The sequence below is a fragment of the Girardinichthys multiradiatus genome, chromosome 10, assembly GCF_021462225.1.
Source record: "Girardinichthys multiradiatus isolate DD_20200921_A chromosome 10, DD_fGirMul_XY1, whole genome shotgun sequence".
NCBI classification, from domain to species: Eukaryota; Metazoa; Chordata; class Actinopteri; order Cyprinodontiformes; family Goodeidae; genus Girardinichthys; species Girardinichthys multiradiatus.
This window is the reverse complement of record NC_061803.1, coordinates 16,206,809-16,233,306: the sequence shown is the minus strand read 5'-3', so window position 1 is coordinate 16,233,306 and position 26,498 is coordinate 16,206,809. Positions and strand designations below refer to the sequence as shown.

General features: G+C 38.8%; 3 protein-coding genes across 18 annotated transcripts in view; 2 read left to right on the top strand and 1 right to left on the bottom strand.

Moving 5' to 3' along the window:
* The first annotated feature begins 426 nt into the window (after nt 1–426).
* nat9 (N-acetyltransferase 9 (GCN5-related, putative)) lies at nt 427–4,989 on the top strand. Its single transcript, XM_047376649.1, has 6 exons — nt 427–637; nt 1,827–1,936; nt 2,030–2,170; nt 2,317–2,376; nt 3,636–3,730; nt 3,809–4,989. Exons 1-6 carry the CDS (start codon nt 561–563, stop codon nt 3,956–3,958), a joined length of 633 nt encoding a protein of 210 aa, XP_047232605.1. The 5' UTR covers nt 427–560; the 3' UTR covers nt 3,959–4,989.
* lrrc59 (leucine rich repeat containing 59) lies at nt 4,920–12,088 on the bottom strand. 3 transcript variants are annotated; one of them, XM_047376647.1, is made up of 8 exons: nt 11,980–12,088; nt 10,424–10,530; nt 9,384–9,443; nt 7,646–7,804; nt 7,417–7,521; nt 6,319–6,391; nt 5,788–5,979; nt 4,920–5,688 (listed from the first exon to the last, which is right to left on the bottom strand). In XM_047376647.1, exons 2-8 carry the CDS (start codon nt 10,520–10,522, stop codon nt 5,408–5,410), a joined length of 969 nt encoding a protein of 322 aa, XP_047232603.1. In that variant the 5' UTR covers nt 10,523–10,530; nt 11,980–12,088; the 3' UTR covers nt 4,920–5,407. The 3 variants fall into 3 exon arrangements, with proteins under 3 accessions (XP_047232603.1, XP_047232602.1, XP_047232601.1); XM_047376646.1 differs by lacking the exon at nt 11,980–12,088 and adding an exon at nt 10,636–10,834; XM_047376645.1 differs by lacking the exon at nt 11,980–12,088 and adding an exon at nt 10,663–10,833.
* A 4,446-nt stretch (nt 12,089–16,534) lies between these two features.
* LOC124874943 (microtubule-associated protein tau-like) overlaps nt 16,535–26,498 on the top strand; it is a 45,561-nt gene continuing 35,597 nt past the window's right edge. For 13 of the 14 annotated variants that reach the window (XM_047376643.1, XM_047376638.1, XM_047376642.1 and 10 more), the window contains exon 1: nt 16,587–16,718. The gene's annotated coding sequence lies outside the window, so the exon portion shown is untranslated. Of the gene's footprint in view, nt 16,719–26,498 lie in introns of all 14 variants that reach the window. The other variant, XM_047376631.1, reaches the window with a different exon arrangement.

The following is a 26,498-nucleotide window of genomic DNA, read 5'->3' as shown; positions in this document are numbered from 1 at the left end:
TAAGTTCCAACAATCAAAGTGCACGTACATAACGAGCATTCTTTAAAATATAAAGAAATTGAAATAGCTTACAAATGTTTTGTTGGACATATGCACTTTTGTGTTGGTGTTTTGCCACCAAAAATAACAAAGCAATGTGCTGTTTTACTTAGATACACAGCATTTTAACTTGATTCTGATTTTTTAGAATAAATTTAAAATTGCATCAAATTGGTCTCTTTAGACACAATATAAACATGGCTCCCAATGACTGGATTTTAAAGTTTTTTTGTGTAGTGCGTTTCTGTGATTTTTGTTTGTGAATTGAACTAGATTTACATTTTAGAATTTAACTGTCTTGCTTGTGTTGATGCCTGCTATTTTGTGCTTATTGACATGTGACTGTCTAATCAAGGAACAAAAATGAGATATAAAGCCAAAATCAGCAAGAACCTACACGTTTCTCTGGACTTGCTGCTGCTGTCCAGCAGGTGGCGCCTCGCATGTTTGGTACACTGAGCGCAGCCGCAGTAAGAACAGTAGAGTAAGAGTAAGGAAGCCGTCCACTAAGTTTGTGCATCATGAAGATGAATGAAAATACTTTACTGGAGGGACACAGAGCGGTACTGGTTCCATACAATGAAGAGCATGTTCCCAGGTCAGTAAAGGATGCTATCCTGCGTGTTATTTTGGTCCGTGAAGGACCCCGTAGACGCGATACGTTCAAGTAATTTGAATCGTTTTTAAGTAAAAGGATATATGATCCGTTTGGTACCAGATGTAACAGAACCACATGTACAAATCAAAGTGTGCTTCAAATGTACTTGACCCTCCTCTTAGTTTACCTTCAATTCAATTCTAGTTCTAATAATATAACTGTATTAGGCTACTTTGTCTAAATATGTATTTTAAGAATAATTTAACAACAAAAGTTACAATTTTAATAAAACATACAAATATTAGCTATTGTTATTAATCAGAGATGCACAAATACAGAGATCAGTGCCAGAATTTCTTTCCCTAGTCATTAAATGTTTCAAATCTAAGATCTCCCACCATTTTCGGTTTATAAACGCATCAACCAACACCATGTACTTTACTGCAGTTTTATTGAGTAAAAAATAAGACAAAGGTTAGGGAGAAATGCTCCGATCTTTGAATATAGATAACCTTGTTATTTGATTTAAAGGTAACACCTTCTACTACCACTTTTTTCTTTTCTTTTATGTATTATTGTCCATTTTAAAAAACAAACAACAAAATTGGTCAAAGCTGGAGCAGAGTTTCAGACCTGTAAGAAAACTGGATATTATTATTGGCCAGAAAAAACTAATCAGGTCATCTTTATTACCCTTATCTTTACGTCCCTCCACAGATGGGGGTTTGTAATTTAGACAACCAAGACAATACAAAGATAGTAACAGTTTCACAAAAAAAAAGAAAATTAACTAAATGTACTTCATGTTCTACTGATTCCCAAATTCGACATTAATTAGTGTTACTGTACCTCTGCTAGTTTTCCTTGCAATTATATGTATATTTAAAATGTTAGTAGAGCTGCACAATTTATTGAAAAGCAAGTGTCAATCAATACATTATCAGTGTGTGCAATATCACAAAAGGCAATCACTAAGAACTATTTGCATGCGATGTTTGGTAGGACAAAATATGTCAAGTGTCATGTACTCAGTCTGCCTATCAATGATATATCTGTCCAGTCGAATGGAGTCTAACTAGCCTGTATTAACCCTGCTGTGTGTTTGTCATTAAACATTTAATTGTGAAAAAAGAAGGTGCACTGGACTCTATCTTTATGTTTTGCTGGTACATCCTCCTGTTTTCTCCAGATATCATGAGTGGATGAAGTCTCCTGAGCTGCAGCAGCTGACTGCTTCGGAGCCGCTGAGCCTGCAGCAGGAGTATGACATGCAGAAGAGCTGGAGGGAAGACAATGACAGTACAGGGCCACAGATGCATTGAATAAGTAAAGATCAGCCAACATTTGACAAACACTTCATGATCTTTTAATTTTTAAGCTGCAACTTTACAGAGTGCACGTTCATCATCTTGGACAAGCAGCGTTGGGCCGAACCGAGTGTTGAGGAGGAGCAGTGCATGGTGGGAGACGTCAACATCTTCCTAACCGACCCCGCAGATCCGTCCTTGGCAGAGCTGGAAGTCATGATAGCAGGTGACACATACTGTGTTTGTTTTTGTTCTGATTTTTTACTCACTCGACCTGTTGATCTGATGTTACGCTACAAAAATAGCTTTGAAGATAAAGATTTTTAATGATTTCGTTCCTCCCTCACACAGTGAACTGTCTCGTTTGAACAGAGTCGAGTTACAGAGGGAGAGGCTTTGGGAAGGAGGTGACTCGCATGATGATGTGCTATGGTAAGGAGCTGTTTGTCATCTTTGAACCTAAACCTTCAATGCATTTTTTAGAGATTTTATCTCAAGCTGAACAATATATCTAATTGGCTATAATATTTCAGATGCCATGCATTATAACTCAGGGGGAGTGGTGGTGGCACTGTGATAATAGAAAACAAAGAGAGCAGAGAGGAAAATGTTGGTTAATTTGTCAACTTTTGCAGCATTCATGTTGTCCAAAACTTGGAAATTTTATGACAGACCAACACAGATGTGTAAAGTGGAAGGAAAATGAAATTTGATTATTTCTTTTTTATTTAATCTGAAGTGTAGCAGCGTCCTTTAAATTTGTACATTTGCGGTGTTTAGTTTGTCCTCTGGAAGAATCATGTCAGAAATCATCACAAAGACCAATGAACACAACAAGCTGGTCAGAGTCGATGGGAAGATGGATGGAGTTGGATCCAAGACCTGAGACTGGGGTGAGGGTTGCTTTCCAGCAGGACAACAACCCTGAACATACAACCAGAGCTGCAATGAAAGGATTTAAATTTGAGCTTCACAATATATCGAATCACCATCATCTTCTCAAAACCAGTGTGTGCAATATAACAACCGCCAAAACCTACTTAGGTGCAATATTTTGTAGGCTATTATATTTCAAGTGTTATGCATTCAAGCTCTGCATATTGATAATATAGTTGAGCAGTTGGAGGGACTCGAAGTTCCCTTAATTCCAACATTTGATGTATATTTTCAGTGCTTGAGACGGTAAAACTCACGTGGATCAGAGGGGACATCGTCTAATGGTAAAGAATCAATATCATAATCGCAATTTTCAGCATTAGTACAACAGTTAGATACCTTCCTGATTTGGTGCAGCGCTAATTTAGAACAAAGTGTATTCATGTGTCAGAATGGGCCGAAGTCCAGACCTAAATCCAACTCAGACGTTTTTACTTAAAAATGAATGTTTTTACAGATGCTCTCCATCAAAGAATACGTAGATTTGCAAAGCTGGTAAGAGAGTTGCCTGAAACACTTTCAGATGTAAATGCAATGAAAGGTGGTTCTGCAAAGTATTTATTCCACTTTACAATTCTGGTACTACTGTGTTGCTCTATCACATAAAATCCCACTAAAAACATAGAAGTTTGGGTTTATAATGTTTATAATGTGACAAAATGAGAAAAAAACTACACTCTTTATGCTTCTTCCTAGACAATGTACGTTATCCCTTTTTAAATAATTACATTAAGTTGGAAATTATTCTTCATCAGGAATCACCAAACTCGGAGTCAAAAAGTTTCAAGCCAAAATTGGTCTGGACAACCAGGTTAGCATCTCCATGTTCAAGAAGCTGCAGTTTCAGGAGGTAAGAAGATAACGCTAGCTCACATGAGATGTTTGGACTTTCACAAAGGAAAAACCAGTCATGACTGTGCCTGTGCAGGTGTCTGTGTGTAACGTGTTCAAAGAGGTGACCCTTGAGCTGGCGGTGGACGAGTCAGTTCGGACCAAGCTGCAGGAAGATGTGGCTGATATGAAGGAAAGAGGCTACAAACAAACATGCAGCAACAAACATGAACTGGTTCTGCAGTGAGGCGACCTAAGCTTTTCGCCTCCAGTTCCAGATGAAGGAAATCTGGGATACCAAGCTGAAAGCTGGCTCAAGTTAAACATGGACAGATTGGTAAAATGTTCAGTTTTACATCTGTGACAAATACTATGGCTCAAACAAAACTCCTGACATTCAGAAAATGTTCAAATATGAAGAACGTCTTCATGAAGCACAACAGAAACATTTCACTTGACAAGAGTTTTTACATCTCCTGCTCCATCATCCAACCATCACCTATGAACAAGGCACAAAGATGCTTCAACTCCTTCGCTTGAGGCAGAGAGGCTCTTGCTGTGGTTATACAAGGACCAGGTAGCTTTTTAAGGAGCTACCTGGTCCTTGTATAATCCTTGGTCGATCTACAGCGGTCATGGTTTAGATCTGGAATCTAATAAAAGAAAACCACACAAGGTTAAGGAAGATCAGTGGATGGACCGACAAATAATTGGGCTAAGAAGATGGATGAACAAGCAAATACGTGGATTGATATACAAATAAAGCTTTATGATGTTAAATGGAGACCTGATATGGGACCTTAGCTTAGTGCACTGAATTAATTTTATGCTCTCCATCATTGACATTTGTGGTCCAGCACCCTGTGGAATTTTACACATTTTAAAGTCTGCAGTTCTTGGCTTGTTATATTTATAACCTGCTTTGAACTTCATTCTTGGTCTGTCTGTTGTGCTCCTTGGTCTTCACAATGTTGTTTTGTTCACTAATGTTCTCATAACAAACCTCTGATGCCTTCACAGAACAACTGGATTTATGAGAATATAATTAGGGTTGACTAAAGACTAGCATAATGTAGTCTCTTTAGCTCTTTGAAAATTTCTTTTAAATATTTGATATTTAATGAATCGCTGTTAAAGGAAAGTAACCTTTAGGCTGCAGTGAGAATTATCATTTGCTCTTCAGAAAAAGACATGAAAACAAAGTCACCTTTTGCATTTTTGGCAAAAATTGGCCTGTGTTTTTATTTGTCATGTATTAAAAATGACTCATTAAATCAAGCATTTACAGTGTTTACCCATGAGATTTGACAGGAACAAATTACCAGATGGACAAGGCACTGCACATGCTCTGACACGACACTCCAGAGCAGACGTATCCACTTCACATTTAGATGAACAGCTCAAGTGTAGCCTACGCTTTCGATAATGCAGCTGTCTGTTGGTCAATGTGTAAAACGCTGTCCACAGGGAGATTTTTAACTGATGTAAAAAGAAGACAGGCCGTAGTACAAAGAGGGTGCAAGAGTGACAATAATTCCATAGGAATAAGACATCTCTCCCTATACGCACATCTCTGTGCGGGCCTTCCACATCCTGGCATCACAAACAGGACAATAATTTCTGCGTGTTAAAAAACATCCCCGAGAAACCAGGATCGCGTGGAAAAGCCTGCACCTCTCATCTCTGATGGAAGCATTTAGTTCTTCGATGTTTGCGTGGACTCAAGAAGGTCCTTTGCAGCAGATGACAGATTGTGGACAAGTTGTCTGACCACACCCTCTTGCACTTTGGCCCAGGATAAACAGTCGTCCACGGCAGCATTGATCGGCGTGCAGAAGTCTTCCTTTTGCAGGTCGGTCAACTGACAGGCAGCAGCAACTCCGGCCAATCCCACTGTCAGCAGGAGGAGGAGCTTGAGGATTAGGCCAATGAGAGAACGCCGTGGTTTAGGTGCTGCTTTCACATCGACCTTTTTATCTGTGAAGACAAAAAAAGTGACGTTACAGCCTCATCTTCTGAGGCTGGAGATGTGTTTATGGAAAGAGTCAATAATCAGAGTAAAACTTTTAAACCCACCTGCGGCTTGTCCGTTCTTTTTCTTCTTCTCTTCGCTCTTCTTCTTGTGTTGCTCCTGCACAGCCAAAGCTGCCATCTGAGCATTATACTCCTTCCTCCTCCTCTCCTTCTCCTCCGCCTTCTCCCGTTTACGAGCTTCCCTTTCTCTGGCCTCCCGCTCCTTCTGCTTCGCTTCTTTCTTCCTCTCCAGCTCTTTGTGCAGAAACAAAATAAGTCTATCTCACTTTTGATTGATCATCACTGCCGATAAACAGGGTTCTGAAACATTTCGGTCCATTTGGCAAATGCAAATCCAAAAGAGAATTTGTCAAGTTTCTTTGATGGTTTCAGGCTTTAAATATGGAACCTGAAAAACCCCAGTGTAAAGAGAAAAGTGATGGATGGAAAAACTAATGATCGATAGATGGAGAAAGGAACAAAACTGAGCATCTCCAGTGGATGTCATATTTAGATTTATGGTTTTCATAGAGCTCCCACAATAAAATTCTCCCTCTTAAAAGTCAATTTAGCTGAAAACATTCAGTCACCTACCTTTTTCTTTTAAAAGGCGCTTCTCTCGTGCTCGATCGGACTCCTCCTGTATAGCTCTCATGTGCTGCAGGACCTGAAACACACAGATGCTTGAGTTTTCATTTTAAGTTTTTGACCCTTTACAGATTTTCTCTGGTTTTATCTTTTGTGACACATAAATGTTTAAAATTAAACCAATTTTAATACAAAGACAACCTGAGTAAATACAAAAAAGAAAAAGTGTTCAAATGATTATTTCATAAAACAAAGACTGTTGAACCCTGAACCTTCATGAAAATGTAATATTCACCCTGTCTTGTTAAATTAGGAATTTACTGTGATTAAAAACCTCTTCCGGGGCCACACCCAGTCCTGATTATTGTCTGATATGTCGACTCAGTAAATCAATTCAATAGAGCCTGTCTTGACAACACGAAGTAGGCCAAAAGACCTCAACAAGCAACACGTTTTACCACGATCCAATGATACTCTAGAGGAGATGACTCGAACAGAGAAAACCCAGATCAGTGGTGAACAATTCTAGGAGTGTCTGGTCCACTTAAATTACTCCAAAAGGACATATTCAACTCATCTCGGCGTTCACAAAAGATCCCAGAACAACGTCTAAAGCTCCGCCAACCTTGGCTGCCTCAGTTAAGTTCAGAGTTCATGGTTCAACGACAAAAACAGACACTGGGCAAAAATGTCCATGGGGAGCCGCTGCTGCTCAAAACAGACACAAAGGCCAGTCTCACATTAGCCAAAGTAGCATCTTGATGATCCCCAAGACTTCTGGGAAAATATTCTTTTGGGACTGATGAGAGAAAAGCTGAACTTTGTGGAAGGTGTGCATCCCATTATGTCGGCTGTAAAACTAAGCATTTGAGAAAAGGACATACACAAGTCAAACATGGTGGTGGTAGTGTAATGGTCTGGAGCTGCTTTGCTTCTTCAGCTGCAGGACGACTTGCTGTAATTGATGGAAAAAAAATGAAAGCCCTATTTGAAAACTGCATTTTGCATTTACTGCAGTTATCTCTGTCTGATGTTAGATTTGTTTGATGTTTTGAACAAACAAGAAATCTGTCAGTGAGCAAAAGCTGAATGCGTTGCAGTCACCTTTGAGGCACACTGTTTGCACTGCCTCTCATCCAGACAGTCTCCTGCTGCTTTGGCCAAACTGGGCTCCAGAGGATTATCCTTCAGATCGAGCCACTTCAGACCCTAAACAAAAGGAAAAAAACACAGCTGCTTCTGACCATGAAACACACAACAATACTCCTGTAATCACACATACTGACACTTTTTAGCAGAACAATCATTACACAAATAAAACATGATCACCCACCCTGAGCTGGGAGAAGCTGACAGGCAGGATGGTCAGCTTGTTGTTGTAAAGGTCCAGGTGTTGAAGGTTCACTAGATTTCCCAGGTCATCTGGCAAACAGGTAAGCTGGTTTTTACTCAGGTCAAGCTTCACTAAATGGGTGAGGCTGCAGAACTCTGGCTGCATAAAATAAAGGGTGGAAAACAGACAAAAATCATACAGCTGAACTATATAGTGTAAAAAACGCTTCAGATGAGAAACGACGAGTCAATATGTAGGACCTCCTTTCGCTGCATTTACAGATGCACTGTTTTGGAGTATGTCTGCACCTGCTAGGCTCATCTAGAGACCAAAATCTTTGGCCATTTTTTGCAAAAAAAAGCTCCGTCTGATTTTTTGGAGAGCATCTGTGAATATCAATTTCAAGCCTTGCGACAGATTTTTATTTAGGGTTAGGTTTGGGCTTTCACTGGACCGTTCTAACCCCCTCTGTAGTCCCATGCCTTTCGCAGCCTCTCACTGGGTTTCCTCCATCTTTGCTCAGCATTAGGCTCCAGTCATCCTCCCATCAACTGACCAGAAATGTATTCCCCACAGCATGATGCTGTCGCCACCATGTTTCACCATGGGGATGCTGTGGTCAGAGTTCTTCCATGCACAGCGTTGTACATGTAGCCTTAAAAGTTTAATTTATGTCTCAGCTGACCAGAAAACCTATGAATTTCTTTCAGCAATGGCTTTCTTTTTGTTATTTTTAAAAGGGCATATTTGTGGACTATGTGATTAATAGTTTTCCCGTTGACAGAGCTCCTACTAGAGATGTGAATCACTTCACTCCAGCTCCAGTAACCTGGGGCTTCTTGAACAGTGCTTGGGATATTATTTTATAACTCAACTCTGCTTTAAACTTCATCACACCCTTCTCCATGGCCTTTCTGTTTTGTTCCTTGGTCTTCATGATGCTGTTTGTTCACTAAGTCCTTCACAGAACAGCTGCATTTATACTGAGATTAAATGACTATTGACCAATTAGGTCACTTCGTATAGCTACATACTGTGAGGAAAATAAGTTTTTGAACACCCTGCGACTCTGCAGGTTCTCCCACTTAGAAATCATGGAGGGGTCTGAAATTTCCATCTTGGGTGCATGTCCACTGTGAGAGACATAATCTAAAAAAAAAAAATCCAAAAAAATCTCCAGACATAAACCCTACGGAAAATCTTTGGAGGGAGCTCAAACTCTGTGTTTCTCAGCGACAGCCCAGAAACCTGGCTGATCTGGAGAAGATCTGTGTGGAGGAATGGGTCAAAATCCCTGCTGCAGTTTGTGCAAACCTGGTGAAAAACTACAGGGAACATTTGACCTCTGTAATTGCAAACAAAGGCTACCGTCCCAAATATTAACATTGATTCTCACAGGTGTTCAAATACGTATTTGCAGCAGTAACACACAAACAAATTATTTTTAAAAAAATCATACATTGTGATTTCCGGATTTGATTATTTCTCTCACAATGGACGTGCACCTAAGATGAAAGTTTCAGACCCCTCCATGATTTCTAACTGGGAGAACTTGCAAAGTTGTAGGGTGTTCGAATACTTATTTTCCTCAGTGTACATATGCAAGCGACATTTTCAGATTTGTTTTACTTTCCTATTGATGCCATCTAGAGGAGCAGGCATCTGTGGAAACATCTTAAAATCATTTAGGTTATGGACCCACGTTATATATTTAGCAACATGTGTGTTTGATTCTCACAGGAAGGGAGATGATGTTGTTACAGGACAGGTCCACGACTGTGGCTTTAGGAAATAAAGCCTGTAAAGAAAAAGACAGTAAGATTTAGATTAATAAAGACAATATTCTTAATCATTTTAACTTATTAAACTGTATAAATAACATCTTAATGTCAAAGGATTTAAAAGTGCGACATGAAGATTAAGTTTGACATTTGCAAAGGTCTTGACCAAAAGATGAAGATTCAAGGTTACACATCCATCAGGCATAACATTATGACCATTAAAGTGAGCATCGTTGATTATTTTAACTTTGATTCATTTATTATAAAAAGGATGATACACATTAGCAGGTTGATGCTATTCACAAAAACATAAGTAAAAGCAGAATCTTACAAAATTCCTCTTGCATCGCTGTAGGACCCAATTATTTCACGTTGTCCATTAAAGAAAAAAATTCACCGTGCTTGTCAAGGTTATATATATTATATAGCTGCGGAAAGCTATATAATACAGAGCAGAGCACCTTTACATACCTGATCTAACCTTAATCTTTTAATGTTTATTTTAAATGCAGACAGACAAGAACTTTCCACTGCTGAAGGAGATCAACTGTTCCACTATAAAATATAGCACATTCTTACTGCAGGAACCTTGTTGGACCTCTACTGGGCATTCCAGGTATGATGATTTGACACCAACACATCGTTTCCTATTTGGGATGTGAAGGTAAAGCTTTTTTCTTAATCATTGTGCCTTCTTGCAGGTGGCTGTGCAGTGCTGTCAAAAGTATTTACAATATCAACAAATAGAAAAAACATGGAACTGTGATAAGCCTTATTTTTCCACACAGGGCCAGGTTAGTTTGGATAGTTTTGTGTGTATTGTCACAATGAGTCATAATGTTATTACTGATGGATAGATGTTGGTTACAATGAATTCACAGAAAAATAAAATAACTGGAGAATACAACAAGAACGTGCTGGAATGAAGTGTGTAAATGCATAACGTCAGATTTTATTCGCAGACAAATGATTAAATGAAAGCATCTGGGAGACTTACGAGCTCTCTGACTGGTACTTCACTGAGGTTGGACAGGCTCAGGTCCGCCTCATTCCCGCTAATTTTATCCTTCAGGTTTAACACTTTGGTTTTACTCATCCTGCAGTCTGGGGAAACACAACAACAGAAACACTCTGAGTTTAACGGATTCAGAACCGAGTAAAACGGTTGCATTGCACATACTTCTTATAAGCAGACAACAGGAAACGTACATTTCAACGTTTTACATAATCGCTCACCTAGTATAACAGCCGGAGCAGAACTAAAAACAATAATTGCGACCAAGAGACAGAAAATAAGCGGTTCGGGGCATAAATTTCAAGGCAGTCGCAGGGAAATCTGTGTTAAGGTTGTATATCTGGCAGCTCTGACTGCCTCTCAATGAAAATCCACGTCATTGGTTAAGCAACAACGTGGTGACGCTGACGCGACAGCGCCCTCTACCGCAGAGGAGGAGACAGCATTAATACAAGTTGCTGCTTCATTTGGGTTTTTCCTCAAAGCTTTCTAAAGATTTTATATTTACAAAAACTAAATAATGGACAATGTACAAACAAAATATGCAACTAAAAAGAAGCAAAATCAGGAAGGGTGTGTGAATAACCTATGGAGAGATTTTACAACCATATAAATCCTAAAGTTTTGAAAAACCTGAAATCTTTCAGGCTTTCAGCTTTTTCTGTTAAATTAACTCTTAAACACAACATTTCAAACAAATATTCAATTTCTGGATTGTTCAATTTCTGGAAAGTCTGGATAAATAGTTGCATTAATGCAGTCCTAGTAAAGATGGACGTGGGATTTAAATGATTTCTGCATTTTGAGGGAAAGAGCTACAAACTTAATTATTTTGAATTGAAACTAAGTGTGAAATATATACTGGTTCTAATATTTCTACATATAAACCTACAGAGAGAACCTGAATTTACATCAAAACACATGATTTGTTAGCAAATAAAGCTTTCTTATTATAAATTGAGAACTTTATCTTATCAAATGCTGACATACGTAACAATTTTAGGACACACAAAACAATTTCAAAATGTTCTGTAACCCAGAAACCATAAAAAAGTCAAACTGAAATAATTATACTGGTACATATCAATAATACCTTTGAAAAGCTCATTCATTTCAGTAGTTTGTGCACACAAACAAGAAATTTCACTTTGGTTTCACACATTTACAGCGTACAGACATTAAATAAAAATATATATAGATTGGATGAGATTTAAAAAAATGAAAATAACATTCATATGAATATGTTCATACATATATGTGCGTGTATCTGCACCCGGGTATTTTATTTTATCTTTAAAAGACTAAATGTCTTCTTCCTTAAAAAAGACTAAATTAAACTTGTATATTATATAGATTCATTGCACACAGTGATACATTTAGAGGTATTACTTCTATTAATTTGGATCATTACAATAAATGAAAACCCAAGATTTTGTTTTGTGAATATTAGAAAATTACAGCAGTGCATCTGCATAGCTGGGTGTGGCGTCTCTGGCCACTCTAGCACTGTGAAAATCTTAGCTGTTTTGAAACTCTACCTTTTTAAAATCTTGGTGTACTTTCACGGCAGTGACTAGCCCACGCCTTCCAGTGACTGGAAACTTCACTCTGGACCTCAAGCAGCTTGAATTCTGTGCCTCTTTACTCCTACTCCAGACTCTGAGAACCTAAGTTTCAATAAAAATGCAACATTTATTTTCATCTGAAAACAGGACCTTGGATCACTGAGCAGCATTTCAGAATTTTTTATGTTTATCCCAGGTAAGAAGCTTCTGATGTTGTCTCTGTTCCAGGAGTGGATTAGCACAAGGAATGCAGCAGCTCTATGTCATGTCCTGAATACAGCTTGGTGTGGTGGTTCTTGAAGCATTAATTCCAGCTGCGGTCCACACCTTGTTATCTCTGTTGCTTGTGCACCTTGTCCTACCACATTTTTTCTTCCATTCAACTTTTTATGATTGTGCTGTGGTACAACACTCTGTTAAAAGCCAGCTTCTTTAGCAATGACCTTCTGTGGCTTACCTTTTCTGTGGGGACTGTTAAGTCTGCTGTGTCCCCAGGGTGGTGTAAGCCAATATATGGTCAGAACATATTTGAACCAATCTACTTAAATAAATGCTGACATTCAAATTTGCTGAAGTGCGCCTGTACAAATTGGCAGAAGAATATAACTCTCAACTTGAAGATGTTAGCTGAAGAAAACAACATGCAGAGTTTACAAACTCTGAGCATTAGGAAACACAATCCAGTTTATTAAAATGACTTTTATATCATGTTGATTATCATAAAAATGAAGAATGCTGCAAATGAAACCATAAACCTATCCAGACAATTATGGATCATTTCTTGCTTTAGGATTTTCTCCTCTAGTTAATATCCAGAACAATCAATCCTCCTTGTAGTGGGGGAGAAATGATAGAGCATGAATGTAATAAACAGACGTGCAGTTTTTGGCTTCCTCAAAACCCAGGAGATTGTGGTACTAAAAGTTTTTTCCAAAGTAATCAGGGGATTTACCACATCTCATCTGCCTGAGCCAGATAAATTATGTTACATCTTCCTTCAGACTGACAGGACCAGATGGGCAGTCAGTTTACATGTACTGTAGAAATTTCCAAAAGGAAGGCCTGGAGACATTTCAGAGTCTCTTAAATGGAAATGAAAGTTGAATTCTTGACTAACTTTTCCACAGTTGCATCTGAAGGTGGTCTCATCCGCTGCAAAGAACAACCTCTGTAAGCTTCACACATGACTAACATGGTGAACATAAGATCATCAGGAGGAAACATTGGTTTTCTGCAGTTGTTTATAGGCAGTCTTTATGTTGAGAGGAGTCATCAAAAAACTCCTAATGCAATGACATTTTAGCTATGTAGATAATAATTTATTGCTGTTTAATTTGATTAGATTAATTGTTAGCATCATGGATGTGCAGGAAATAAATCAGCCACAAGCCTGCCAACTGCCCCCAAAGCCCACAGATGGCACAACATGAACTACAGGGCCAAAATCCTTATTTTAATTATTTGACATCAGATTTATATGTAGAAAACATATTGTAGAATCAAATAAATTAGTCAAAGACCATGCAGCTCCACATTTGCATCATACTGTAGCTGTAGCCAAACCATTTAGAACCAAACCTTAGGCAAAAGTGTTTTATTTTATTCCAATAAAATAACATGAAGCATATGAAGCCTGTGTAGAAGAAAAAGCTCCTCTGTGTATCTTCAGACCTCATTTGGATTTTAAAAGTTAAGCCAATGATCCTACCGCAGCACCAGGCTCACAGTGAACTCCAACTGCAGGATAAAACCAAAATAATCTGCGGCCCCACAGCCAGTGGCAGCTGTTGCCCCAGGCACATGTCCAAAAGAGGAGGAGAAGGATGGCACAAAGAGTCGCATCCTGCCAACACATCATAGATGTGACTGTCAGTAATTCCAGTACTGTTTCCCAGAAGCTAGATGCTTTCTCGCCTTGGTGGTAAAAGTTGTGTGAGACTGTGAGACCGCAGTAAAAGAAGGCTGACACAGGGATGCATTGTTTTATGTGCCATGACCTTTGTACACAGGCTGATCTGTACCTACAGCTGTTTGAATTCGCTGTTACTGTTGTGCATGCTGTCCCTTTTCTTTAAGACAAAAAATTAAATATGTAATACTTTCCAGGGTTTAATTCAGTCGTAAAACTAATAGCGTTTACAAAAATATTTACCTTAATTTTTATCTTTGAAAACTTCTGTAACTGTGCATCTAAATTCCTCAGTAAAAGGTACCTACAGTCCCATATTCAACATTACATTTTTGACAAAAACATTTTATACATGGGATTATTTTAATACAGTCTCTTTAGCACTTAATAGTAACACAAATCTGAGACAGCAGAAGGTTTTAGAAACTGTCCGTCTTTAACAGTTGTTTACCAGAAACTTCTATCTTTGAATTACCAAATCTTACAGTGTTTGGCTTTGGGGCTATGCTTGACCTCTTAATACCAATATTAACTGCAAATGTACGAATGTTTGCACAGCTCCAGAAGCCCGCATCCTTAAAAAAGGTGTTTTCATAGGGTTAAAGTCTTCACAGCAACAAGGCTCTTAGAGTTCACACATCATATAGTAAATGATCTACCGTTAGATCACACATTTTGTCTTCTATAATTATCTAGACCTGAAAAATATTAATACCAGGTTCCATACTTTCAAAACACTTTTCATGACCACTCAGGGACCCTGTTTGTAGTTTTTGTGAAGCTGTACCTTTTAGTAACTTCATGGAAATGTGGATATTACAAAAAAAACAAAAAGATAATCTAATGTAAAAAAATTGAATTTCTCTGAAACTGTCAAAATAGAGGAGTAGAATACTTTTTTCTTTTTATTCATTTATTTATTTGTATTTGTAGTTTATAAAACAAGTCTCTATATGGACAACAATAGTTGTGTCTTTAGGGTCATTGTTGATGTCTGGCAGTCTTGGCATCGCGTTAACACACACCTGTGTGCTCCAGACCACCAAAGCAACAAAACTGCTGCTTCTGTGAGGTACTCATTTATGCTCATAATCAACTCGGGACCAATTTGATCAGGAGTACCTGCCTGGTGCTTGAATGCATCATTTCCTGAGGACAATTGTTGGGGGTTTTAACAGTGCCTTGCAAAGCTATTAACACAGCTCAAACTCTTTAACCTTTTTCTTAAATTACAACTTTAAACGTTTTTGTATTTTATTGGGATTGTATGTGATCGACCCATACAACGAAACACACCATGGTAAAGTGAAATGGAAATAATAAATTGCTTAAAAATATTTTTAAAATAAAATTTTGAAACCTGTGTGGTGGATTGTGTTCAGCCCCTTAAATTCATACTTTGGAGAACCTCAGTTTGTAAACATCATGTCATTTCATGTCTTGGCAAAACATTTTCTATTAAATTTGGGTTTGGGTTTTGACTGGGACATTTTCACACATGAATATGTTTAGATCTAAATGATTCCAGCGTAGCTCCGGATGAATTTTTAGGGTCGTTGTACTCTTGGAAGGTGAACCTCAACCACGGTCTCAAGTCTCTTGCAACCTCTGATATAAGTTCTTCTATGATTGCCCCGTTTTTAGCTTCATCCATCTTCTCATCAACTCTGGTGAGTTTCACTGATCCTTCTGAAGAATACCATCCCCACAGCATGACGCTGCCACCACTGTGCTTCACTGTAATCATGATGTGTTAAGATTTATGTGCAGTGTTAGTTTTCCACAGCACATAGCCCTTTGCATTCGGATTAAACATGTCTATTTTTATCTCATGTGACCAGAGCCCCTTCGTCAGCATGTTAAGTTTGTCATCAACATGATGTGGAACAAACCGCAAATGGGCTTTTTTCAGCAATGACTTTCTTCATGCCATGCAGTTCTACTGATAGTTGGCAGGTTTTCCTAACTAAGCTGTTGAGCTCTGCAAAGCTCCTCCAGAGTCACCATGGGCCTCTTGGCTGCTTCTCCGATTAATACCGTCCTTGCCAAGCATGTTAGTTTAGGTGGACAGCCATGTCTCGGTAGGTTTGCAGTTTTAGCCATACACATTTTTAGAAAATGGATTGAACAATGCTCGGTGAAATTTTCAAAGTTTGGAATATTGTTTTTTAACTTTGTACTGCTTTAAAATCTCTGCAGCTGTATCCCTGACCTGTCTGCTGTGTTCCTTTGTCTTCATGATGGTGTTTGTTCACAGATGTTCTCTGACAAACCTTCGAGGCCTTCACAGAACAGCTGGATTTATACTAAGACTAAATTAAACACACTATTTTCTAAGTAGATGTATTCTAAATGAAGTTGGTTGCAGTGAATTTTATTTAAGGACACGCCCCGCTCCCAATGCTTTTATTCTTAGAAAAATTAAAACCAGCCTATAATTTTCCTTACTTTGTGCCGCTCTACCACATAAAATCTACCCATTAGTTTGCATGTACAGACCTAGTAAGAATCATCATTAACCCTATTACCTAAATAAGACGTTCTGTTAAGTTTTTTTCTCTGTTTTTTAGCTCCTTTTTATTCTAAAACAGGTCATGTCTTTGCTGCTGTTTATTTAAATGACAGCAGATGGCTGATGTGAGCAGACAGGTTGCATTTCAGGACGGCGCTCCGCTCCGCAGCGCCCCCCTCCGGCCTGCCACTGCACTGCGTGGAGAAGCTGTGTGTATGTGTGTGTTTGTGTCTGTGTGCGCACCCGGTGAGCGACTGCCGCTGAGGAGACAACACCGCTGTCTGCTGTCAGGTAAGAAACACGCCGAAACCATCCTTTCATTTAAATCAGAGGGTCATCATTTACGGATCAAAAACAGGGATGCATGCGAGCAAGACGCGGCGTCGTCTTTTCTCCATCGGCATTCGTTTTCTTGTCACTTCGTATTTTTTGCGGGAGGTGGGAGAGGTTCGGCCTCCATGCGTCTCTAGGTTCAAAAACATTCCGCACACGATTAAAAAAACGCTTTTCTTGCACCGTCTGTCTGCAAATCTCCTGCAGCCGCTTTTTTTTCACATGTTTTGGCTTGTTTTTATTGTTATGCACCATGCGCGGTCTCCATCCACATCGATCCTCGCCCACAATAAAGACAGAAAGGTGTTTTTGTTGCAGCCATCATCGCTCCAGCCTCGGAGCAGCAGTCGTATCCCTATATCCACGGCATTTCGCGTTTTCCACTCATTCACAGCTGAAAATATATAAAATGTCTCCACCATCCTTGTCGGTGCAGGTCCCACTTTTGTCTCCGTCCTTGAACGCTCTAACAGCACTAATCCGGCGGAATATTTATAATCTTATTATTGTGAGGTCTCAGGAGGACAGTGATGTCATGTTTTTCGGTGATATTTACTCCAGTTTGGTGCCTGTGCGCGGTTCTTTTGTTTGTCTGTGCTGTCTGCTTTGAGCTCAGTGCGTCAGTGTTCATTTCTAGGCAGTGAAAGCGTTCACGTTGCTTTCCTACTGCCCGTTATTCTGGATCTTTCGCTTCTTTCTTGCATCTCAGGGCCCTAATGGTTTCTAATGCGCGTTTAATAAATGCATCCTTTTTTTCTATAAACATACATTCAATTCTAAATCTCCGTCTTTACAAAACACCACCCGATTGGTTATTTGCGTCTTTTCCTCTTTTTTATTACATGATATTCATTTAAGAGCGCAGACAGTGTGGGCTTGGCACAGGCTCCCATCCTGTGCCAAGCCCATTTTTCATTTGCTCAACAGTGCACTGAGCCAGCTTGCTTATCTGTCGCATATGGGCTCCACAGTAATCCACCCGAGGTCAGTGGACACAATCTGAGCCAGAGAACCTTTAAACTTGACCCCTTTGTGCGCTTTAATTGGCTGTTTTTAATGCAATACCACCTGCAGATTTATTGAACTGCATGGATTTGGCCTCGGACGCACCTTTTCCTCCATCCTCGCCATCTCTTACTTGCAGTGTATTGATTTTTGTGCAGGAAGCGGGCATGTTGTAGTCTGTCACCTGGCAGCTTGGAGCCGCTCCAAGCTTCCAGGTGAAAGAAGAAAGAGACACTTCAGTGCCATTTTGTTAATACTCTGGTAGACAAATTTTCTGCAGCACTTTGGCTGGGGTTGTTGCTGCAGAGACGCGCAGGAATGCTCACACACTCCCCTCTAAACTTTAGTAAAAACATTAACTCTTCTGGACAGATGTGAGGCAGAAATCAACTCAATTTGTTGTATAAATGAAAGTTATTCTTCTTTGTTTTGGCCTCTCATCAGAAACTGGTCTTCATATGTTCTAGTCACAAAGCAGTGCTATCTCTTTTTGTTTTGCATTCTCTGTTTGCTTTATTTCATTATCAGATTCACAAAGCAGATTGCACTAAATATATGCAGACATAAAAACGCCTATCAAGTTCAGCAGATAGGTGCAACTTTCAGCTATTTTGCACCAGGTCGTTGTCCCCTATTGAGATAAAATGGTGTTTTTGAATCAAAAAGTAACAGTTAAATGAAGCATCAATGAAACTGATTATTTTAGCGATGAAAAGCATTGCTTGAAGACTACATAGCAGATTATACAATTATCACATGTAGTGGATTCAAATATAATGTGTAATTACATCAGAATAAATAAAAAAACAGCGTCAGATTATATCTTGTTAATTCCATTTAATAAAAAGGGGCTTTGGTTTCTCTTGTGGGGTGCGACCTTGCCTTTGCATGTTCCCTCATCTCACTTTCCGAGCAAGAGCAGCAAAAAACTGAGCTTCCTGAAATCTTCTTTACAGAGCTAACTTATTTGAGTTGTGTTTATTAAGTTCTGCATGTAAAGAAACTGTTTTAACGTTCCACAGTTATAAGGTTTGGATTCTGTTTTGAGAAAAAAGTGTCAGCACAATTTAGACAATTTAGTTGAGTGGAGAAATCATTTGCAAAAATAGCAGGGAGACCTCAGGGGAAGAGAGGATTTGTTCACATTCTGTAACATCTCTGACCTGCTTTTTATGAAGCCAGCACCAAAGCAGATACAATTTTTCTCATTCTTCTCTCCTGTTTTAAAATTAGTATCAGCTTTCAGAAAACTGTCTTTTGATGCAATGTTTAATGCAAACGGCCCTGTTTGCCTTCTTACCTAAGTTTAACATTAAGAAGCACACAATCTCAGGTTGGCACACATTAATCATCAAACAAAGTTGGGTTCTAGATTTTTGTCCAAATTAGAGTTCCCTGACTGCAAAGCAGCAACAAACGGTTTTCGTTTTTGGTTATCCCTTCTTACATTTAGTGGCACTAAAAATGTCATCATTAGTAATTTCATATAATTAAATTTAAACAACAGTCATAATTTCCCCGAATTTTGAGGTCTTTATTGCAAAAAATAGTGGAAAAGTCTTAACTTTTAATTAAATAGCAGCCTGATTAAATCTTTACTTTCCAGTGAAGGGAAATTGTCATTAATTGTAAAGTCCATATCATTGGTCCCCATAGTTGGAGCTGGGAACCAGTGCTGTGGATGCTTACCCTCCATCAAAACTAGTAAGATAACTTTACACTGAATTTATTAATGTTCATAGTTCACTCCTTAACTTCTCTCCTAACATGAACTAGCTCACATTCATCATTCAGATTTTTAGTTTCTTTAAAAATGTTCATCCACAGAAATTAAAATTTCTGCTGAAAATTTTAATTGCCTTTTTGTTTAAATGCTTGCAAACATCCATGAAAATAGATTTACATATCCGCAACCCAAGGATAAGCAGGTATAGACAATGAATGAATGAATGGATTAAAGATGTTTTTGTTTTCTCGCTTTCAACATCAAAATGTTTTCAAATGTTACTCAACAAGTATTTTGGTGAGAATACTTTTGTTTTTGTTGTTCCTGATTTATTACTAATGTTTCAGCAATCAAATGATGTGTCCCAGAAGCTTGAAATTGTACAACTTTAAATGAAGAGACCTCTTATGAATGACTAATAATTTATTAATAAAACAGTTATTAATCAAGCTTTGAAGACTTTTAAATTAAGCAGATATAGAGCACTAGTAATAGCGTGAAAGAGAAGTGAAAAGTGGTCGGTTTCTTTCCAAATATTGATTGTGCATCAGTTTTTGAACAGGGCCTGATTCATTAACTGTTTAAAGCTAAATTAATAATGGGCTTGTTAACTGTTTATCCTTTAGAAGGCTACTCTCAATGTCAAGGGAACCCTCCTAACAGATTTTGTATAATTATGGTCTCCTTTATAAATCTGACTCCATTTCTGGATGAGTCACCCTCTAAATGTATAATCATCATTTGGATTTTTCTATATTTTATTTAATAGATGTTAAGAAAATTGTTCAAGATAACAGAATGTTGAGAATATATTTACCATTTCAGTTGCTACCATCACATATTATTTCCAGATAATTACATGTTTGTCCCAAAGGTAATTAAGTTTTTTCTTTTATCCCACCTCATGTTAAATATCTGTTGGGCACATGCAAAGTTTCACTGCAGCTCCACTCCTTGTGCTGTTTGTGGAGCAAAACCATTATGAGGATGCCATTACCAGATGCCCCTCCTAGTTGATAACCCACTGCATTCCTGCTCTCGCTTCATCCTTTTGGGAGGAGCTGCAGCATGTGGGTCATGCAATCATCGTTTCTGTTGTTACGTAATTCTTTCAAACATTTCTGTTCAGACTCCTCAAAGGAGGAGGGCTCTCACTTAAAAACGCCTCTAAAGTGGAAGATTTGTAGTGCTTGCTGAACGTTTGGTTTGCACAAAAAAGGGTATAGCTCAGTTTTATAATTCAGATTCAGAGATCTTTTTTGCTCTAAGTTCATGTGTTTCGTTGCGTGACAGGCAAATTTATCAAAATCACTTAATAATGAAAACATATTGTGTAAGAGAGCTTAAATATTTAAATTTTGCCACACTTTTTCTGATGTATAATGCGGCGGATAATGAGGTTTCTACAAGTTTTCTACAAGTTAAAGGTCTTAAAATATTATTATGGAATTTGAATGTAGCATCACAAAGTTTAATGAAGCTGGTGCATACTTTGGTTCGCCATATTTGAAACCAAAGATTTATTGCTCTAACATCATATTTTGTTTGAAAGAATGGGATATTTCAAATTAGAGGGCTACAATCTTACAACATTGCAGAAATAAAAAAAATAAATCAAACATATTAACACCTTTAAATACCAAAGAAAAGATCATTCTGGCACAAAAATAGAGATATAGACTTTCTGATATGAGCTGACAAGCTAATTTTGTTTCTCGTTACTTCCACGAAGGAGGTTATGTTTTCAGTTGAGTTTGTCTGTCTGTCTATGTGTGTGTGTGTGTACCTGTTTTTGCAGCTGTGTGAGGACAATATTTCGTATTTCACCATCAAAGTGAGGACCGTTTGTTGTAAAGTAAGGACATTTTCATAGTCCTCACTTGCTATTTTGCTAGGGATTAGGTTTAGGACTAAGGTGTGAATTGGGTTAAGGTTAGGCTTAGGGTTACTAGCCTAACCATTAATAAATGGTAATGGTTAGGTTTAGGGGTAGGGTCAGGGTTAGGCCATAAAAATGGTTGAAAATGAATGGAAGTCAATGAAAGTCAATGCAAGGTTCTCACAACATATAGTAGGACAAGTGTGTGTGTGTGCGTGTTCTTGTACTTGTTGCTGGGTGAGAACCCTTTTTCGTATTTTTATTGCAAAGTGAGGACATTTTGACAAAGTAAACTTTTTTTGTTTTAATGTCTGAACAGATGTTTATGGAAACATTAAGTACATTCAGCCTAGTAACGTCGTCACACCATTAAAAGTTTGGACATTAGAAACTGTTCCAAATGAGTGCCGCAGCTTTCATACTCCATGTATCCCACATACTGTATGTGCACCACTGCTAAGAAATAAAGGAAACTGAAACTCAAATATCACAGAAATTACCTGATAATAACATTAGCTAATCTCACGCTTTGCTATTCAGACACTGACAAATCAGATGTTTGAAAATGAAAGTGAAACTAACAACTTAACCTGATTTCTAATTAGTTTGGCTAATAGTTTTCTGACCTCTTGGGGGCACTGATAGAGCACTGATATTTCATTCCCAGTCAGTCAGTTGATTCTTAAATATGGAAAAAATACAACGAGACAATGACATTATGGCAGAAGTGATGTAATATGTCCTGACACAGTAGAATACTGATTTCCACACCCTTGATCCCAATATACATGCACCTTTTAGAACAGGAGTGCATCACAAGCCGCACACATACTTTTTTCCCATTTCATTTCACCGTGTCTCACCTGCGTAACATGCATCTTTCAATATTCTAGCATACATGTCATTTTAATACTCATTTGCTGAATCCTATAGGGGATGTTTAAATGTATAAAAATATTAATGAATTAAAAATTTAGATGAACTAACATTTTAACTTAAAATTTACATTTAAGCAAAATACAATTTTTAAAGATGCTTTTCCAGGCCTCTAAACAAAACTTTCAACTGCCTGCCACATTTAGGATGGTCCTACCTGAAGACCTTAGGCTGGTAAAACTGACAACGCCGCTGAAATACTTACTTCTCTGGATCGTATCTGGGAAGTTTGTTCTTTTTTCCAGCCTTTATGTCAGAGCTGGACCATTGAAGAATTTTTTTACAAAATGATTCTTTTATTCTTATTCTAAATACAAAACACCAAATATTCTCTGGTTTTAGCATATTAAACATGCCATCTTCCTACCTCTTTCTGTTTTGTATGATATTAAGGAAGTATTGCCACTTTTTTTTTATTTGCCAATAAATTTACTCTAAATTAATTCTCTGTTAAAATTGTTTTCCCTCGTATGCTTCGTCCTGTGTTTGCATTCTGTCCAAGTAAAAAATAGAAAGAAAAAGCTGACAAGAGTTGTAATGTCTGCCAGAAAAAGCTTTGCCTTATTAGACAAGAAACGAAAAGGCAAAGCAGGTTTAAAATGCTCTATTCTGCTCGGGTTATTAGCAGCATACTGATTGAAGACTTCGGCTCATTGCACCTACAGAACAGTGCGTTTGGACGTGTTTTTGTCTTGTGTACACTGAGCATTTAGCAGCTAAATGCTTTACACAATTAAAACTCGAGAGTTCATCATGTTTTGAATTCCTCATTGATAGACTGGTTTAAAAATAATCTAAGTGTCTGACTCCCCTACAAACTGGAAGTGAAAGTCAATTATGTTGCATTTGTTTTAATTAAGAAGGGCATAGTAACACTGAAGTAGAAGAAGCATGTGTAGAAAGGGTGTGGTTGGCTTCATTAGACAGAAAACCACAGCATTGAGGTGTTTGTGTTCATCACTTATGAGCAGAAAACAATGCATGCAGGCTGGTCTTGCAAGCTATTATAGATGGAAAATAGAAAAGTGCCCCACTTTCAGCCTCTGCAAAAGGTTTACCCACTTTGGAAAGGTGGAGCTAGCATGTAGATGCTGGGATGGTGAGCAAGCTGGCTGAGAGGCAAATGATGAGGAAAGTAGGTCAGAGATACAGAAGCAATCAAGCATGAGAGAAGAGCAGCATCGTCGTCTTTCAGCTGAGCTTTGAGCTGCACTGGTGAAGAGACAGGCACACATCCAGCATCAGAAAGTCTACTGTTGTTTTCAGGTTTGACCTGATGAAGCTCTGAGGAAACAATTAGTGAAATCATACAACACAACCTGTCAGGTTTTACTTACACATCAAGTAAAACCACTAAGTATATTATTTTATTTTTGTTTATAGTTAATATAACCCAGACTGACAAAATAAGCCTGGACTTAGTGTGTTCTGACTAAATCTGGGTTTCAGTATAGATTCAATAATAGCTCAATCTACTCTAGATAATTTCTACGATCTAATAGAACCTTCAAAAAAGGGTTTTCCTGACTTCTGCCATTTTCCATTTCATAGCACTTTGGTTATCCAATCCACATGTGTTTTGAAGATTTCAAGAAGGCTTACAACCATGACTGCTGAGGCCTTTTGTGAGGGTGCTGTAAGACTATGAGGTGCTAGGGTTGTTTTTAGGACCATCAGTTCCTGAGGACATGAGGATTGTTGTCCTCGTTGCCATCCTTTTTGACTGTGGACAGCATCTTAAAGCGTATGGTCATGGAGAGGAGGGTGTCTCATTTGAGAACTTGCTTTTTTCTGATTATGTGGTTCCGTTGGTGTCTTAAAGACGTGACCTTCATTGTGCGTTATAACAGCGGAGTGTGAAGAGACCGGCAATAGAGTGTGCACCTCTAAGTGCGGGGCCATGGTTCTCAACTGCAAAAGAGGGATTTATGCATTCAAATGAGGGGTGAATTCTACCTACTTCTGACTTGGTGCCTTGCTCATGAATGATGGTAGAATGGATCAGGAGATGGATGGATGGATGGATCCATCGATCCTCATGTGTTGTAATGTGAGTACTGCTCCAGTCTCTTGTGGTGAACAAAGTGCAAAAACAGTGAAGCTTTTTGATTTACAAATCTGATTAGATGCCTCCGTTGGATTTTTTCTGTGATTATATTTCCCTTCTGGCCTGGGAGCGCCTTGGAATATCCTACAATGAGCTGGAGAATGTCGCTTGGGAAAGTAAGCAATGTATGGGTTTCCTTTATGGACCTGTTACCTCTGAGACCTAATCTTAGAAAAGCTGTTTTCACCCCAACAGACTGGAGCAGTCCAGTGCAGAGATTCTATCTTTTTGTATTTTTTCACACATGGTGGGTTGAATAACTGATCAGGAAGCTAAACTCCACCCTTTGGAGGTTTGCATATCCATTTGGGAGGAGAAACCAGGGCAGACTCAGTGGAGTTACTGTATATTCGTTCTGGCCTAGAAATGCTTTGGATTCCCCCGTGAGGAGTTGGAGAGTGCTGCTATGGACACGATCTTGGAAGGAAGAAAGGACGGAAGATAGGAAGGAAGGAAGGAAGCCTTATGCTGTTTAGCTTTTGTAGGCTTTTTAGTCTGTATCGAGGAATAAGATGAAGTCCTAAAATGTTAAACACTGACATGAACACACTTTCTTGAACAATAGCATTAATGGTAATCATTTAGCACCTACAGGAGTTGGACAATGAAACACCTGTCATTTTAGTGTGGGAGGTTTCATGGCTAAATTGGACCAGCCTGGTAGCCAGTCTTCATTGATTGCACATTGCACCAGTAAGAGCAGAGTGTGAAGGTTCAATTAGCAGGGTAAGAGCACAGTTTTGTTCAAAATATTGAAATGCACACAACATTATGGGTGACATACCAGAGTTCAAAAGAGGACAAATTATTGGTGCACGTCTTGCTGGCGCATCTGTGACCAAGACAGCAAGTCTTTGTGATGTATCAAGAGCCACGGTATCCAGGGTAATGTCAGCATAACACCAAGAAGGACGAACCACATCCAACAGGATTAACTGTGGACGCAAGAGGAAGCTGTCTGAAAGGGATGTTCGGGTGCTAACCCAGATTGTATCCAAAAAACATAAAATCACGGCTGCCCAAATCACGGCAGAATTAAATGTGCACCTCAACTCTCCTGTTTCCACCAGAACTGTCTGTCGGGAGCTCCACGGGGTCAATATACACGGCCGGGCTGCTATAACTGAACCTTTGGTCACTCATGCCAATGCCAAACGTCGATTTCAATGGTGCAAGGAGCGCAAATCTTGGGCTGTGGACAATGTGAAACATGTATTGTTTTCTGATGAGTCCACCTTTACTGTTTTCCCCACATCCGGGAGAGTTACGGTGTGGAGAAGCCCCAAAGAAGCGTACCACCCAGACTGTTGCATGCCCAGAGTGAAGCACGGGGGTGGATCAGTGATGGTTTGGGCTGCCATATCATGGCATTCCCTTGGCCCAATACTTGTGCTAGATGGGCGCGTCACTGCCAAGGACTACCGAACCATTCTTGAGGACCATGTGCATCCAATGGTTCAAACATTGTATCCTGAAGGTGGTGCCGTGTATCAGGATGACAATGCACCAATACACACAGCAAGACTGGTGAAAGATTGGTTTGATGAACATGAAAGTGAAGTTGAACATTTCCCATGGCCTGCACAGTCACCAGATCTAAATATTATTGAGCCACTTTGGGGTGTTTTAGAGGAGCGAGTCAGGAAACGTTTTCCTCCACCAGTATCACGTAGTGACCTGGCCACTATCCTGCAAGAAGAATGGCTTAAAATCCCTCTGACCACTGTGCAGGACTTGTATATGTCATTCCCAAGATGAATTGACGCTGTATTGGCCGCAAAAGGAGGCCCTACACCATACTAATAAATTATTGTGGTCTAAAACCAGGTGTTTCAGTTTCATTGTCCAACCCCTGTAAGTTGAAGTATTTCCCTGGTGATATGGTTCATTGTTTTTTTCACAAATTGATTAGAGGTTTCATAAACCAAATCTGTGTTATAAATGATCAAAATTTCGGAGAACCTGAATTTTGGGCTTGACATAAATGTACGCTTGTAATAAATCACTCTGTGTGTAATGAATCTTGTATATCAAATATGAGTTTTAGGTTTTGAACTGAATTACTGAAATAATGAGAACATGTCA

Bases quoted from the DNA above. Each gene is read 5' to 3' on its own strand.
- nat9 (XM_047376649.1), top strand. From the start codon at position 561: ATGAAGATGAATGAAAATACTTTACTGGAGGGACACAGAGCGGTACTG. The intron at 1,937-2,029 runs GTACAGGGCCAC...GCAACTTTACAG, and splicing joins CTGGAGGGAAGACAATGACA to AGTGCACGTTCATCATCTTG. The intron at 3,731-3,808 runs GTAAGAAGATAA...GTGCCTGTGCAG, and splicing joins AGAAGCTGCAGTTTCAGGAG to GTGTCTGTGTGTAACGTGTT.
- lrrc59 (XM_047376647.1), bottom strand. From the start codon at position 10,522: ATGAGTAAAACCAAAGTGTTAAACCTGAAGGATAAAATTAGCGGGAAT. The intron at 7,805-9,383 runs GTGAGAATCAAA...TATTTTATGCAG, and splicing joins ACAACATCATCTCCCTTCCT to CCAGAGTTCTGCAGCCTCAC. The intron at 7,522-7,645 runs GTGGGTGATCAT...CCTTTTGTTTAG, and splicing joins TCAGCTTCTCCCAGCTCAGG to GGTCTGAAGTGGCTCGATCT.